This window comes from Topomyia yanbarensis, chromosome 2, assembly GCF_030247195.1.
Source record: "Topomyia yanbarensis strain Yona2022 chromosome 2, ASM3024719v1, whole genome shotgun sequence".
Lineage (NCBI taxonomy): Eukaryota > Metazoa > Arthropoda > Insecta > Diptera > Culicidae > Topomyia > Topomyia yanbarensis.
This window is the reverse complement of record NC_080671.1, coordinates 193,255,426-193,272,425: the sequence shown is the minus strand read 5'-3', so window position 1 is coordinate 193,272,425 and position 17,000 is coordinate 193,255,426. Positions and strand designations below refer to the sequence as shown.

The window sequence follows — 17,000 nt, the reverse complement described above, 5'->3', positions numbered from 1 at the left end:
ATAGCACTTTATTCTTGATACTTAATTTATTTTACATTGTTACAAAAAAAAGCATAATAAACTGAATACAGTGTCTTGTTTCGACGATTGAAATATTTCGCGATGATATTAACTAACTAATACATTTCTTGCATGTTCTCCGAAAGAAGAATATTTGTTTACTTTGCACGATAGGTAGCCATCTGACTGTTCGATAGGTAGATTTGGGTTCACTCTGTGCGAGCCTTTATAACATTAACAAGGCCTTTGGCAACAAGTAGCCGCTAGCCGGCGCTACTATCGGCCAATAGGCTTCCAGTAATCGATATATGAACTTTGCGTGCACCTATGGGTAAAGAAAAGTACAATCGGAAATTCTGGTTGGTTCTAATTCGTATTCGTAATTCATATTCCGGCCGATTTCCCGAAAAAGCTTAACTGTGTAGTATTCCGGCGCCAATAACACAACTAATTCTAATTACAATCCGTTGTATCGCTAGAGCTGAAATACAAACTACAACTACATCTACTTCAAGAAATAAACATTAAGTGCGTACCCTGGAGCAAATTGGTACACACAAATTTGTGGCAAGTTAATACAGATATATATTAACTGAATTCAACATTTTGTCGTCGATACGGTAATTCTAAAGATGGAATCAAATAATGAGTTATTGCTCAAAAATTATAAATTTGATTCCAATTTATCAGTATGGCAAATGACATAACACGGAATCTTGCTTTAAAACAACGGTCCTGCGGGGTAGTGCCAAATTTCACTGCTCACCAAATTCGTCATCAAATCCACATTCATGTATCCACAGTTTGCCTAAAATTGTCGGAGTAAGTCAAAAACTATTGCAACGAATTAACAAAAGTGGCTATTCTAGAATTATAGGACATTTCCACATTGTTCGACGCGGAATACTTCTAGTAAATTTATAATAAACGTCTTGAAACAAGCAATTTCATTGTCCAACAATAAATTATAAAGTTAATTAACATTTCGTGTTACTGTTTCTAAGAACAATATTAGAAATGTTGAAATGTATTAAAAATATCATTTTTATAAGTTAAGTACAACCACCCAACCCTGTCTACTCCCGCCCTCCCCTTATTTACAGACTAAGTGAATTGAATTCCAAGTGCATTCACGTTCATGCATTTCACTATACTGCCTATGATTGCAAGTCAGATAGGAAATCCCATAGAAAACGGGGCAAATAAGCGATCTTGGGTAGTATACAGTCGTGATTCGCTGGTTGGGCCACAGCCTTGTCCAACTAACGAATTTAATTCGCTAGTTGGACCCACTGACAAATGTCAAAAACTCTCCAAAGAAGATGTAACTATATCACCAGAACAAAAATCTGGGATCATACATAGACACTCCGGAAGACATCGTAATTGTACAGATGGCCGTTTTCGCATGAATTATTTTAGTGACCGAAATTAAAAGTCGCAACGATATATCATGCTTCGCAAAACCCGTTTCAAACATATTAGAATATAAAAATCGGAAATAAACTTCAAACATAAAAATCGGACAGAAATCCTTCACCACAAGAATCGCTTAAAAATTTCTCACCCGTAAAACTCGGCAAGGGTCAACTTCCAGTATAAAAATCGTTTAAAAATAAATAAATCGCTCGTAGGAGCATCCGTATATCTTGATGTTCAAGATTAAAAGTCGGCTAACAAAAACTACTTTGTGAGAATCGGATTATGTCTTTCCGGTTTTCTTACTGAAAGTTTTTTTTATCCGACTCTTACAGTGGAATGCCCCAGTCCGATTTTTATGCTTAAAGTTTATATCCGGTTTTTATATTCTAATATATTTGAAACGGGTTTTAAAAAGCATGTTCTGTCCTTGCGACTTTTATTTTTGGTCGCTCATTTATCCCCCACAATTATGGTAAAAACACATGCAACGCAGCAATCATTGATCACTCACCTGAGTTTGCAATAGTAACATACTGTTGTTACCACCACTGCCGCCGGAGCTGGTATCACCGGTAGTTTTCCGCACGGACCCACTGAGATGAGCACCCGAAACAGAACTGACCAGGCCCTTGGTTACGCTGGATGTGGATGGCACAGAAGTGAGGATCGCTGCGGCTGTCGTCTTTGCTGGAACCGGTGGCGATTGAACAGCACTTGATAGCGGGGAGGTTACAACTTGCGACAGAAGTTGTGGAGCACCTGCGAAAATCGTAGAGAAAAAATGGATATTAATGACCTAAAACTAGTTTTTTTCGGACAACAGTGAGCTGGATTTGCAAAGTACCGTGATGTACCATAGTTTCACATTGGCGTTACGCAGGAAGCGAATTCTAATCGATTCATCTAATCGCGGAGATTGTATACAAAATCAATCTGCCGAGGTCCAGATTATTTGGATGGAGTTCTGCACTAGGATTTAATATTTTATCACGTATTTAAATTTAGGATTAACACACGAGAGACCACCAGAGATCAAGTATGTATTCATATTTTATTGCTGTTTAATCACTTTCTCGAATACTAATATGTAACAGGCGATTGGCAAAGCAGCGGCTGTCACTTCGCGCGCGGACAAAATTTGAATAAGATCACTATTGTCACTTTGGTCGGCCCGAGGCGGCCGAACAGATTATTCGATGGGAGTGGCTCACAATCCGACTGGGACTGGCGCATCACGTATCTGGTTCTTCGCCATATTTTTTATTTCAAGAATTTACATACTGTAACATGGGAAGTTGGCAGGTGAATAATTTACAGCGGGGCAACAATTTGGGGTGAGATACATTCAATTTTCACGCTCCTGCTGCTGTACTTATGCTGTGAGCAGCCAGGAAGGTTTTGTTCACTATGTCTGGTTGTGTTTTGATAAATGGGTGTGCTGATCGTTATCGCCGAGCATAGATATAGAATGAGGTACCCCGTGGTTGCGTCTCTTTGGGACTATAAAATCAGTGATATTTAGCAAGTTCATTAGGAGCAATCCTCGTTCAAGTTGTTTAATAGACGCTTCGGTTGTACGGGTTTCTGTACTGGTTTGTTGGAAGCTATATACCTTTGAGAGTTGTAGAGACATATGTACTGCTGTAGGGCGAAAGGAACGTAACCAACATTCTGACAATATAATCGGAACTGCGTAATGATGAAATTGCATTAAGTTTTATTGGGTACACAGAAAAAAATATTTTGTGATTTAAAATTTGAAATTTATTTTAATGTACATATTTGGAGCATGAATATAAATGTAAAATTTAGTTCCACTACAAATACACACAACTTGTCGCGCTTTCTTCAACGAAATTTGTTATAATTTTACACGTTGATTGAAGATTGCAGTTTAATTAAACGGGATACAAATGCACTTTTATGTATTTTTAATCCAATATTGCTGTAAAATAAATGACATGTAATGTTACACGAAGGAAAGTGTAAAGTCTTATGCTATTTGATGCTCCGATTGAGTGCATCGAATTCAACTTAATTTTCAATCAAATTTTTGATTCCAGCTTTGTATGTTTACATTCGTATTGATTTACATGTCTTTTAATTTTCATTATTTTTGGTGTGTATGCTTTCAGACTATATATGGAAAATATTGCTGTCATCGATTTTGGTCTTTAAGATTTCAACAAAAATGATTTGAAGCTTGTTTTGTAATTTTTCGCGTCACTAGTTGGCTGAAAAAGCTGATTGTTTTGCAATCTTTCAGATACTTGGAAAGAAAGAAGTAACACTTGCTAATATAACTATTTTGTTAGTTCAAAAGGATCCGTCAGTTTGTTTTGAAAGTAATGAGTGATAAAACAGTTTCGTAACAAATATTGTTTTTCACAATTTGATGTGGTATATGTATTTTTATCGAAGTTTATTTGAGTCTAATTCATTTGGCGGATAATAAATTCCATTTCGTGACTGATGCTCGAATGAGAACAAACCTCTCGGATATATCATCAAACTTTAACCAGCTATTCTTCCCAGGACAACAACTAGGATTTTGCTCCGGCAAGGGATTAAAAAGTTATGCAGAAATAAATTAGCTTTGATGATTTGATATAACCACTAATTGAAATGTTGTAAAGTGATTAGTTAAAACAATTCGAAAAATAATACAATAGAAACCAACAATCCTAATAATATGCTCCCAGTTATAAAAATACATAAATCCACGTTGAATGTGATTTTTATTATTTTTTTACAACGAGAGTGGCAATAGAAGAAAATTCAAGAATTCAAATAAATTCAAAAATCATCAGATAAAGGGAATCGATGATGTCACTAAAAAGTTCTGTGGATTATATGGTGTACAGCAGTGGTTTTCGCCTTGGAGTGAGTTCATGGTCGTTGATTGTAAGTTTAAATTATGTATTCTTTTCTTTACTCTTAAAAATATTTATTCCTATGTTCATACCGATAGGTATTATTGGTTCCTACTGTACGAGTTTCAATACTAGTTCTAATAAGCAAACGCCAAGAAAAAAAATAAAATACAGTTCTCAACAGTTCAATAGCTAATCGTTAGAGAAATCAATTCTGTAGAAGGTTTAGAAGAGACAAACATACTACCACTACGAATTCTTATAAAGAAATGTTCTCTCGAGATAAAAAAGCAAAATCTGGAATTTGTACAATCAAGTTAAGGTATTTTAAAATCACATAATAACGCGAATATGAAATTGAAAATTAAAAAGATTTAAAAAGTAGCTCTGTAGGCGTAACTTCTCGTCGAGCACTAGCGTGTTTGATCTATGTTTTGTAGAGCTGGTAGTCACAAATTTGGTCCACAGATTGACTTCCGACAACGCGGACGGTACTGGGACTTATTCTTCGGCCAAATAGAACCCTTTTATTCTATAGCTATGGACTTTTGTGGGATCGAGATAAAATAGATCCTACTCGTGTGACGATTGATTTAGAATAAAAGTTTTATTATTCTTTCTTCATGATCGGCACCTCGGTGGGAAGCAGATAAACTTCAGTCATACATACAACCCTCTGGCTCTATGGACTTCAACGACCCGAACATGACAGTAACGATGACATGCAAATTCCACTCCCAGGGAGGAAGACTATCTTCTTTCAGTAGGACGAGCGATCCCACCTTCACCTCTTCGCGTACACGTTGCCACTTTGAGCGTTCATGGAATTCGCTAACGTATTCTTTTGACCAGGGCTTCCAGAAGTACTGTATGCTACGTTTCATCTCTTGGTAACGAGTGAGCCGACCTACGAGATGCATGGTATAGTCGGGCTCTGGAATGGAATAGAGTGGCTCTTCCACCAGAAAGTGGCCGAGAATTAGACTTCCTGGATCTTGTGGATGGCTAGATAATGGTGAGAGAGGACAATAATTTAGTATGCTTTCAATCTGAGCCACGGTTGTGTTCAATTCTTCAAGAGTGAAAAATCGGCTTCCAATAATTCTGCGAAGATGGAACTTGAAGGATTTTACTCCTGCTTCCCATAAGCCACCATGATGGGGAGAGCGAGAAGTGATGAAGCGAAAAGTTATCCCATTTTCCAGACAGTAACCATTCCACATTTCAGTGGAGAATTGTTGAAGATATTGCTGGCGCAGCTGGTTAAGTTCGCGATCCGCACCGACGTGGGCGGTTGGATTATCGCAGATCAAGTTTACAACGCGACTGCGACGTCGATGAACTGTTCACGCGACGGATGTCAGATCCGCCACGACTTCGAGGTGTACCGCCTTCACCATCAACAAGGCGACGTAAATTGTAGGGCTATGCTGGAATCCGACCAGAACGTTGCCTGTCCCACAAAATTTCTGGTTCGCACCTGTAAACTCAGCTGACAGACCAATACAGCAGCTCACAGTTCAAAAATAGGCGTTGTAGGGTGATGAGCCTACTGGCGCACAAGTTTCATATTACGGATTTATGTGAGACGTTTTTTATCACTAAGGCATCTGACAACATGCTTCTGTAGTGATTTCTAAAGCACGGGCGGACTGGACTCGCGCCTACAGAAAGGCAGGAGTTAGTTAGAGATTTTGCTGGGATAGGAGAGTGAGTTATATTAGAGCAGTTTTGTTTTTGATTTGTTTTTAAAAAGTAGCGGAAGGAGCTATGGCAATTCTTGGTAGTCAACCTGAAAGTAATGCCATCTGACTCAGAGAAAGCACTGATTAGTTTTTGGCACAGGTTTGCATTATTATTTTATATCGATTGGAATGCTTAGGGCATGTTCAGCAGCGTAGTATTTTATATGGGAGTTTCAAAGAGAAATTGGAACGGAAACAATCACATCCCCCGCAGAACATTTGGTTTTATTATTTCGAACTGTATAACTGGTATATGTCGCCGTTCTCTTTGTAGCTTTATTTGATATACGTTAAGAACTGTAAATAAATAATATTCAGCACATACACTCTGGTTCGATAGATTCGGTAAAATAATTTCGAGACAAGGAACGACCAAAGGACACGTTCGGGAGTGGTTCAGTTCTAGATTCACAATTTTAACAGTTCCATGATATGAAACTACAAATTTGAAAACTAGAACTTACTCTCCCAACAGCAGTTTGAGCCGGTTTTCTTTTTAGTCTTAAATTTATGTTTTAAATTCACGCCAGGTCTTAAGCGTTACTGGATTAAAAATTATGTTCCCCCAGTTACTTCAGTCTGAGTGTCTTTCCTGCTCTATGTATTTAAAACACAGTTCTAAACCTGTTTTAAATTAAGTAACTATTAGAAAGACTACCCCGATTTGAATTTCAAAACAAACCTGTTTTAAATTATTAAACCCACCGTTGTACTGGGGATGTTATTGTTTCAGTTTTATTTCCACATTGAAACACATATAAAATAAAACGTTACAGAACATACACTAAGTTCATTGTTTTGAATTCAAACTGCAACCGGTTTAATAATACTGTGATTTACTAAATAATTTCCATTAGTACATCATCGAAAATGTCAAAAAATAGAAAATGAATTTTCATATTTCGTGGAAGAACTGATTATTTACTTTGGCGAGCGTAAGCATCCTCACCACAGTCCTCAATAAGGAGTTACTCGTTTTGAATATATTTTTTGGATTGACCAGCCTATTTTTGCTATATGGATCAGCTAAATAATGCCAATCAGCTAGTGAGATAATTGATTAATTCAAATAATAGAATATTTCAATAGCAGGGAGCATGATGTTGTACGTGGTTTTAAAATTTTGTTACTGATAAATGGCCTTCAATAAATTATGTTTTAATGGGAAGGGTGTATAGCAAGTTGTAATATATGGGAGCAGGAGAGTAAGCTAAACCTGAATAGATGGTTGTGAAAGAAAACAAAACAAAAAATGGACAATTCAGAGTCTATTCAGTCAATTACCATATAATAACGCATTTGAGCATTAGTTTTGAAATTTTGCACAGCTTTTCTTCACATCATTCCGAGGCAACAAAGCTTTTGATATAATTAAAGGGTGTCCCACATCAAATTGCATCACTGAAAAAACGCTGTAGAAAATTACCTAGTGGACCGATCCTTTTCAAACTTTCGGTCGATAAAATATATCTCATTAGTAAGCTTTTGGCATACTTTTTTCATTCAATTTTAATACCAAAACCGCACGCTCTCACCTTATGCTTAACTCCACAACATCTGACTGCAGCTTCTTTTGTACAGAAATCCACTTTTTCTTCATGTCTTCCTCAGATTTGACCTCATTGGGATGCTTCTGTAGTGCCTGCTTCATAATTGCCCAGTATTTTTCGATGCGCTTTAGTTGCGGTGCGTGGGGGGGGGGGGGGGGGTGCTTCATATCCTTGGGTACGAAGGTGACCCCGTTGGCTTCGTAACACACGTACGGACAACATTTGAAGATTGGCATGAAACTATATCTGACCAGAAGATCGTAAGGCCTTCGTGTTACTTAAACAGAGGAAGCAGATACATCTGTAGACACTCCTTGAGGTAGATCTCACCGTTTACAGTACCGGTAATCACGAACGGCGTACGCTTGCCAAATTATCTATTTATTGGCAAAAACTTGTGCTGGGCGGTGGAGAACAGTAGCCCCGGAAGCTGCCGGAAGTCCGTCTTGACGTAAGTCTTATCATCCATGATGAGGCAATGAGACTTCGTCAGCATCTAGGTGTACAGTTTCCAGGCCCGTGGCTATCTCTTGCCGTTCGTCACGATTTGGAGCCTTCTGCACTTTGTACGTATTCAGTCCCTCCCATTCCTGTTCCTGTGTAAACAATTCTGTAAACAATTATTTTACCCAAATGTTCAAGAGAAAATATGGGTTACTTTCTACAGCGTTTTTTCCGTAATGTAATTTTATGTGGGACACCCTTTATTATTATTACAATTTTTATAATAATAGGGCTTCAAAGTGCTGCGAAAAAATTAAAAATTTAAGAAACAGTGGAATTTGAGAGCTTGAAAAGTCTCATCTTTTAGCTGAAAATTATAATTCCAGATTCCATTAATATTTTTGGGATGAAAAGTCTTAGATAAGTGTTGACCAAACTAGTATGATATTAATATTCTTTTCCACGATGGTGAGTGATTCCTCCCGCAGAAACAGCTTTTTCAATGATGTATGCCTTCTTTTTCATTTTTTCGATTGTTCTCGGGGATGACTGATAACTATTCTTGCATGAACCTCCCACTTTGTTAGCATCTTCGTATAAAATTCACTTGTCCTGAACTTCAACCTTTATATTTGAACAAACTCAATGAAACTGTTAACACCATTGCAATATTTCGCGAATTTCATTGCAATGCTTGGTTAAAAACGCTGATTATCTTTTTCAAAATTAACTCAATGTGACAAACAGTGAAAAAAAACTTTGAGTTTTTGGATCAAGATATTTTTTTTGGATATATTCGTGGATTTGTAAGTATATAAGGTTTTTCTTGTACTCAAATAATATTTTGTTTTCAAAAGTAATACATTTCGCATAATCTAGGATCAATTTATTAACGATTTCTCGCATAATTGATAGGAAATGGCCGTAAAATCCAACTGCCACAATATACTTTGCGGAAAAAATTTGAATAAATCGTTTCACGCTAACCACTAATTTGGACAATTACTTCTGTGGTTTGCGTTCAATTATAAACTGTGTGTCCCAACATTTCGTCTTGAGCAGAATTATAATAGCTGACTTAAACGATCATAACCTAAATTATGCGACGTATGGTCCTTTCTAAAACATAAATGTAAGCAAACCCTTGTAACCAGGTAATACCTTCCGATGAATGGTAGTTCATTCAAACCTATCGGGAAAGATTACAAACTTGAACCAAAAGCACAAATAGTTTTCTGTCCCTGTCAAACATCCTAATTATTTTTTGGTAATGAAATAAGTGCGAGAAAATATATTTCCAAACCACTAGACCTCGTGCGAAACTATCTTAGATATAACTTCGTTAAAATCTTAAACAACTTTTCTGGGTGATTTCAGATCAATTTTTAGTTGTCAACAAACTTGTAGACAATTAAATTTTCTATCAAATTCTCACATTTAGTGTTTTTCGAATGTCTAAAGCACCATCTAGGAACAGAAATATGAACTAGCTCGAGTAGTAAAACCAATATTGTTACAAAAAAAACTTCAAAAAAAAGTTGCTCTGAACCCCGACGGATAATTTTGATCTTAGTTTCAAATGAAAGGAAGGGGAAAGTCCATTCTTTCATACTCGAAGTTTCAGAGTTGCTGATTTTTTTGCATAAAGTTGTTCTAATAAATACTCCGTGACCAGTGCTGTGCAATCTCACGATGGTGTTTGAATTGTGACGGTAAATATGAAGAGAACGTGTCACCATAAAAATGATTGCTATTTCATTTCCATTTTCCTCGTTTAGTGTTTCAATTATCTCTCACAGAAGCCGTGCGAGAGAGGGCGCATTGAAGTGAATGAGATAGATTGAGCACCTTTTATTTTGCATTGGTATGGTAAACGAAATATTATCAGTGTATTGTATTCAGGCAGCATACGGTACTTTGTTGATATTTACTCCACCTTTCTGTTACTATTATGCAAAGCTATTGGAGTGAAACCGCCAGTCTGTTAATACTAGCTCGTTGTTTGTAATAAGATGACCGTCTTACCCGATTTTATATTGTAAATAAAATGATGGTTATTTTCAATTCCTCTCACTAATGTTTGCAATGAGCGAGAGATTCAGAAGAGATCCGCCTTACTGTTGTCAATTCTTTGGAGTGAGAACCGTAACTCAATAAGCATCGCTTACTGTTTTGACTGCTAACCGCTAACTTCTCTTTTGTCTAGCGGGCTTGCCATCAGTACCGTGATGGAGCTAAGTACTGAAACTAACACTCTCTGTGCTCCTCCGCCTCCATAACAGAAATCATAAATAAAAACTTTCAAACATAATGTTATAATTTTCATGTATAGAGCTCTAATCGAATGCAATCGAATGGGATAAGATCATATGTGCTTTCTAACCCCTCAAGCAGAGAATTATAGAAAGAGAGAATTCAAGCAATAATTAAATTTTACTAAAATTTAGCTTTTTATTTGTAAAGTTCAAATATTCAATTGACAAGTTCATAAACTGTTACTACTGATTTAGAATAAACTCTAAAAATAATTTACCAAAACTTCCATCTTGGTTTTAATTTGCAACGTACCAATCTTGAAATAAATGACATGATGTCTTTCGATGAGCTGAGTAAACGTGGTCAAATGCAAAACGCATGCATCTAAATTAGCTGTCAGCATCAATTTTCAACTTGACACATTAGTTGTTTCAATCATGGTTTTGTTAACACAAAATCCAACCTGATAATTTAAAAAAATCAATAATCCTTTAGTTGCACCAAATTTTAGATAATCGATTTCAGAAGTACAATTAGTAATTTAGATGCTATGTGATCTTTTGGCAATATTTACGGATCAAAGTTTTTATGGTACGTTTTTCCCATAATCCATTTAGGAAGAAAGTGAATTGACATACTTGCAACCCTGTCATCAAGCCGCAGCTAATTGATGATTTCAGCTAAATCCGCCAAAAAAACTGCATTCCTTCAAAAATTTCACCCCAAAAGGTCGCACGCCTCCAAGATAAACACATCTTTCTGCTGGTCTAAAATTATTTAATTTCCGTTTCAGGCTGTTCCAAGAAGAGGCAGAGAAGCATCACACTACTAGTGCTACCGCTGATGAGCGCCATTATATATCTCGCTATTAATAAGATAAACGAATTATAAATAATTATAGAGAGGTGGCTGCGAAGATTTAATTCTCCTTCGTCAGCATCTGCGCTATAGTAGTACCATCGGCGCAGGAGCTTCGGGAAAAGCAGTAGCCAACACAGCTACAGAGAGCATCTCGAGCCTGTTACCAACTAGAAAAAAATTGTAGACATTAGCATCAGAGTGGGTTTCAACCGAAAACGTAATGGACACCATGGAGACATAGCAAAGTATAATAATAAAATTGATCCTACATGACATTGGCAATCGAACAATCGTGGGATGATCAGTCCTTTCACTGGCAACTGGGAAAAGGGAAAAGAGAAGTGTTTGTCTATCTGACACCAAGGTCAGTTTTGGAAACGACAATCGAGAACTAGTCCATATCATTATTGTGATATTTTTACATCTGCGTGAAAACAAAAAAAAATCGTGATGCAATTAATTCTACAAATGCACCGTTAGGAATCAGTATTCCAATCAAATCCCCACGTTTGGCTGAATCACTTCCGAAGGTAGGACACGAATATTCGCGGTTGGCTTTTCCTGTCCGAACACCACCCAGCGCAAGGGCATTAGTTATGATAATTTTAATCAACTCCCTATGTACGGATTACCACTCGCGGCTTTCAGCGTACTGGTGAACGAACGGTCTGAGCCCGAATCATCTACCAATGAAATGCAACCGTGGTCAAATGCAATATGCAGTGATGAGTCCCTTGTGGGAGCGCGATTCTTGGCGCACCACAAACAATCAATCAGAGAGCCGTGTAGTGCGGTACCTTTTCTAGAAGCCTTTCGCTGTTTTACACTGCAACCGAATCATCAATCATGATCGCAATTAGTGGTTAGTTGGCGGCGGCATCCGCTAGATGTGCTCAAAGAGTACATCAAGTAGACCCGCAATATAGTTGCACATACATATGTGACGTTCTTGAGTGGTTCCGATCCTGTTCGAACGTAAAACTATTGGTGTTTTCGTGTTTTTTGATATTGTGCTACACCGATGGGGTTGGTGCTAGACTCATTCAAACTACACTGCATCGGTGTAGGGCTATGTAAAATCAAAAACGCTATAATTTAATGTTGTGGCTCTTTCACTTTTTACCAAAAAAATGCTAAACGACATATACGAGTTTTGATTACTATCTATTTTTTTTTTCTAATTGGTGTGTTAGAAGACAAAATTGATATTGACATTTTGGAGTGATCATTTTTTCTTCGGTTTTCAAAATCGATTTTAATTTAGAAAGCTGACTAAACTCATCCAATCAATCAATATTTATTGAACGTAAAGTAAAGATGCGTGTTCAGCTGTACTTGTAGTGTGAATGTTTTTTTCCTGGTTTGGATTACACACGGTTAGTCACTTCGGGACGGACGAGGCATAAAAATTCAATGTTTTACCCATCTACATATTTTCTTTCAGAGCTGAGTCAATAGGCCGAAAACCGTTTGGCCAAAAGCCGTTAGGCCGAATTCGGTTAAATGCCATTGGGCACCACCGAATTGAGAATGCTGTGGAGTAGTAGTAGATGCACTGCATGTGATATTGCATTGCAGGAGATACATCAAGGAGAGACAACAGCATGGCATCTGCACAACTAGTTTGAGAGATGCACTGATTGGCGAGGAAAGCATTAAATCGAAGATACTAAACTATATACAACAGATGGAACTTTACGTACGAATTTGAACATTGATGTAGTCGAATCGAATGAAATGTAAATCATATATTTCCTTGATAGGAATGCATCACCTAAAGGTGTGAAGTGTGATTAATAAACAGACAAACAAACAATAGGTTGAATGGGTTACTAGGCTGCATGCATTATTAGACCGAATAGGTTATTAGAATAGCTAAAATTCTAGCTAGTTCTTGCATTTAAGCGAAAATTTATTAAAGAAGACAGGCGGACGAAAGCTTTCCGATGATGCTTGAACATTAGGCCGTAAGGCCGAAGGTCATTCGGCTGAAGGACATTAGGCCGAATTGTCATAAGGCCGAATGATCATTTGATTGAACTGCCATAAGTGTGAAGGACACAAGGCCAATTGATGGGTAGGGCGGTTGGAGCTGAGAAACATGTTTACGCGAATGATCAGTTTTGAATGAAGAGTGGATTTAAGACATTTTTTTAATAATAACTCTAGCATACACCCATCATCTTTCTCTTTACATATTTATTGACGTAATGGAATAAAAAATAACATTGATGTCATCGCTCCCGCTCCGCCGTCCGTTAAAGCCCTATTTTTAAGTAACTGTGCAAACGAGTAGATCACAGGTTTGCTTGCGAGGGGCCGCCGCTTCCTACGCCATACAGTGTCACCTAGCTGGGCAAAACCTCAAAATTTTATTTTTGATTTCACAGAAATTAACACTGTTCTATTTCTGTAAACAGGTTGAATAGAGTTTTCTTAAAATATTAAGTTTTGAGGATAAAAGTTAGATTTTTTGCTGAAACTCAATAGATAGATGATGAATACTAGAAAAAAATTCATTAAAACTACTGTTATTCAAATGAATATATATCTTTTAGTTAAGATTTCAATTAGAGTCAAATTAGTTTTACTTGAAAGGTTATTCTTTGGGTTTATATTTATAGTTTGATGTAGTCCATAGAAGCCTTTCTTCTAGTTCAGACATGCAGAGTAAATAATAAATCATGCATTAAATTAAAGTCATCATGTTCAATGTGGTTGTACTTTGTTTTTAAACATGTCACTACACTAAATCTTCGAGCACTAATGCTGTTGTACGTTGTGCAACACTTTGGAATTTTCGTTATCATTTTGTTGCAGTCATCAATTGAGGTTTTATGACACACTTGAAGCCTTTCTTAAAACTTAGAATGCACTTGTAGTGTGCTATAAAACTAGAAATGCTACTTGGGAATGCTAAACCACGATGTATCCCACAGTTAACATGTTCTGGGCAAGAAATAATTATTGCTGTATACTGATATATACCAAGTGCAACAATAAAATCTGAAATTGTTTGTTAAAACCAGATCAGTTAAACGCGCGATATGGGCAGTTCGACAAAACAACTTTGCGTTCAACATATTTCGTGATCCTGGGTTACTTTCTTCAGCAAACTTGTTCGGGAGAAGCGTTAGCCTATAGAAGATCAAATAGTTTGAAATAAAATTCTGCCGCTAGGTAGCGCCAGTGAGCATGTTATTTTTTAAGCTTGCTGTATCTCAAGATCCAGATTTTTTAGAAAGTATGTGTCTTCGACGAAACTGTTAAGAAAATCAAAACCTATGAGCTCATATAGCGAATGTGTCGGAATACTTCCATCAGGCGGCGCTAGTGAGCAGGTCAGTTGTTGGAACTAATGTATCTCAATTTCCTGATTTTTTAGCGGGTCAGAGCTTTTGGCAAAGTTGCTCACGAAATCAAAACATTCGAGGTAGTATATCGAATAGTATGAGATTCTTCCACTAGGAGGCGCTAGCGAACATGAGCATGTCATTTTTTAGACCTACTGTATCTCAAATTTCTGACTCTTTGGAAGGTCGTTTTCATTTTTCTTCGAACTAAAACAACATGGTGAGTGTCTCTAAGGGAAAGAATAAATCGATGATATTCCAAAAATAAGCTTACTAAATTGTCAGATGACGTTCTTCTTTCTTACTCAACTAAACAATTTTTTTAATGCTGATACAATGTTCATGAAATTATATTTATTCATGATTTTGGAACATGCACTCAGGTAAATTTGGATTTGGAAGTCGTAAAACTCCTTTGCACCATTTGTGTAACACCACTCACGATGGTGATCGGTAAAAGGAGCTACATACTTACAATAAGCACAGAAATACTGACACCTTCCAAAATACAGAATTATACTAAACAACACAATAGTTTTTCAATTTGTTCCACGTACTGTTTTCATTCGAAAATCGTATAACGCACTAATGACACGAATTATTCTATCATACTGTGTAGAACAATATTGATTATAACCTTTACATAGAATGAAACAATTTTACGTGTATCCATACCTTTTACTTATTTGGTTGCTGAATACATTTGAAAAAAAATGTTAAAAATATTTTCATAAGACGCCTTGGATGTAGTCAGGATTCTAGGTCTGTGTAGTTAATGAAAATTGTTAAGAATGGTCCGTTTCGCGGTGATATTTACTTTTTCCGCATCGTACGTTTTGTCACAGGTTATGCCTGTGCCAGAATTTCAAACTCTTTGAATCAACAACTCTGGTAAATACACTGCACTTCTAAACAGTCGCAATCTTGAGATTCAGAAATCATAAATGTGTATATTCGCTAGCGCAATCTAGTGACAGAATCCTAAACTATTCAGTGTTTCACATCTCTTGTGCAACTATATCGAAGACATCGTCCTGCTATTAAACCAGGAACTCGAGATACCGTAGGTAAAAAATGGCAGTTTATAAGCGCCACCTAGTGGCAGAATCACAACACTATTTTGCATAACATAGGTTTTGATCTACAGAACAACATTACCGAAGACACGTATCTACTGAAAAATCCGAAACTTTAGATACAGTAGATCGAAAAAAATAATGCTCACTAGCGCCGCCTGGTGGCACATTCATTCTCCCATCCAAAATGTCATAATCTACTGTCCAAGTTTACAGAAGTATGTAGCTTCAAGAATTATGTATCACGAGATATTGTAAAGGCTATCTGTGTTGTACAAAGCACAACGCGCGAATGCTCATGTTACGAAATTAGGCATGAGTGCCGAAGGGTTAATTTTTTGAAAATGAATCTTTAGATATAGTGCAATTTTTATTCGTGAATTTTGAATTTTTGAATCATCCTAAGTGCTAAAATAAAATATGACCATCAAACAAGGTTATAGAGGTTTTAACCCGCGCTTCTTTTTCGGGTTGGAAAAATCTCTTAAGAAAAATCTCTAACCCTATGTGCGGGGTTGGGATTTGAACCCAGGTGAGCTGCATACAAGGCAATCAATTTACCAACTACGCTATGCTCGCCCCTATCAAATATGAATTCAACATCACAAAATGACTCTAAGGTGGCGCTTTCATGAAACTCATGCAAATTTTGAGGTCTTGTCCGATTTTTGTGTGGAGGGTGATCACTGTGCGACAGTTTGGCGGCCACCTTAGCCGGTGGACTACGCATCACTAGCGCTTCGCCGTATACATTAGAGCAGTGCAAAACCGATGGTTCAGTAAGTTTATTAACATTGCTCAGAAAATTACACATGCAGTATGCATTCGAAAAAAAAATATTAAAAAATAATATTTTCACTTGTCAATAAAACAGTAAGAATAATAAGCCTTAGCTTCTCTCCTTTCTATTAATAGTTAGGATTAATGGGAATTATCCATTTGATCGAATGATCTTCGCTCTAGTGACCTAAAGCCTGGTGAGTGGGGGTAGGACCGATCCTGCGAAGTCCGCTTATACTTTCGAGTTGTTTTCATCGTTGCCGACTGCCCCCTATATTTGTTCTAGGATGTTCAGAGCACGCCGGAGGATTACAAGGACCATTTTCCAGCGGAATGGTAGGAATCCGACCTCTACGCAGGCGCTTTCCACTGGTGTGCTGGGCAGGAACTTCGATGCCGCCCAGGTGGACCCGTCATAGAGTGGGGCCAATATGTAGTTAACCCCTTTTGTATTCTTTCCGGTGATCTCGATTCCATAATATATCCGGCTATGGATCAGTGCTTCACTTATTTGAAGTGCGGTGTTCCTATTGCACTTCGGGTACCGGGCACATATGGTTTGTACTAGTCTTTTGCGGTTGGCGCATTCGGTCTTCACCCTCCGAAAGTGGGGGACAAAAGAAATTTTTCGGTCCAGTGT

The 17,000-nt window shown here is 37.3% G+C and overlaps 1 protein-coding gene across 4 annotated transcripts in view; it reads right to left on the bottom strand.

Moving 5' to 3' along the window:
* The window catches only part of LOC131682531 (probable nuclear hormone receptor HR38), a 383,999-nt gene that overhangs the window by 17,006 nt on the left and 349,993 nt on the right, over window positions 1-17,000 (bottom strand). For all 4 annotated transcript variants that reach the window (XM_058964070.1, XM_058964072.1, XM_058964074.1 and 1 more), the window contains exon 2: window positions 1,934-2,181. In XM_058964070.1, coding sequence (XP_058820053.1) covers window positions 1,934-2,181 — 248 coding nt within the window. The remainder of the gene's footprint in view (window positions 1-1,933; window positions 2,182-17,000) is intronic.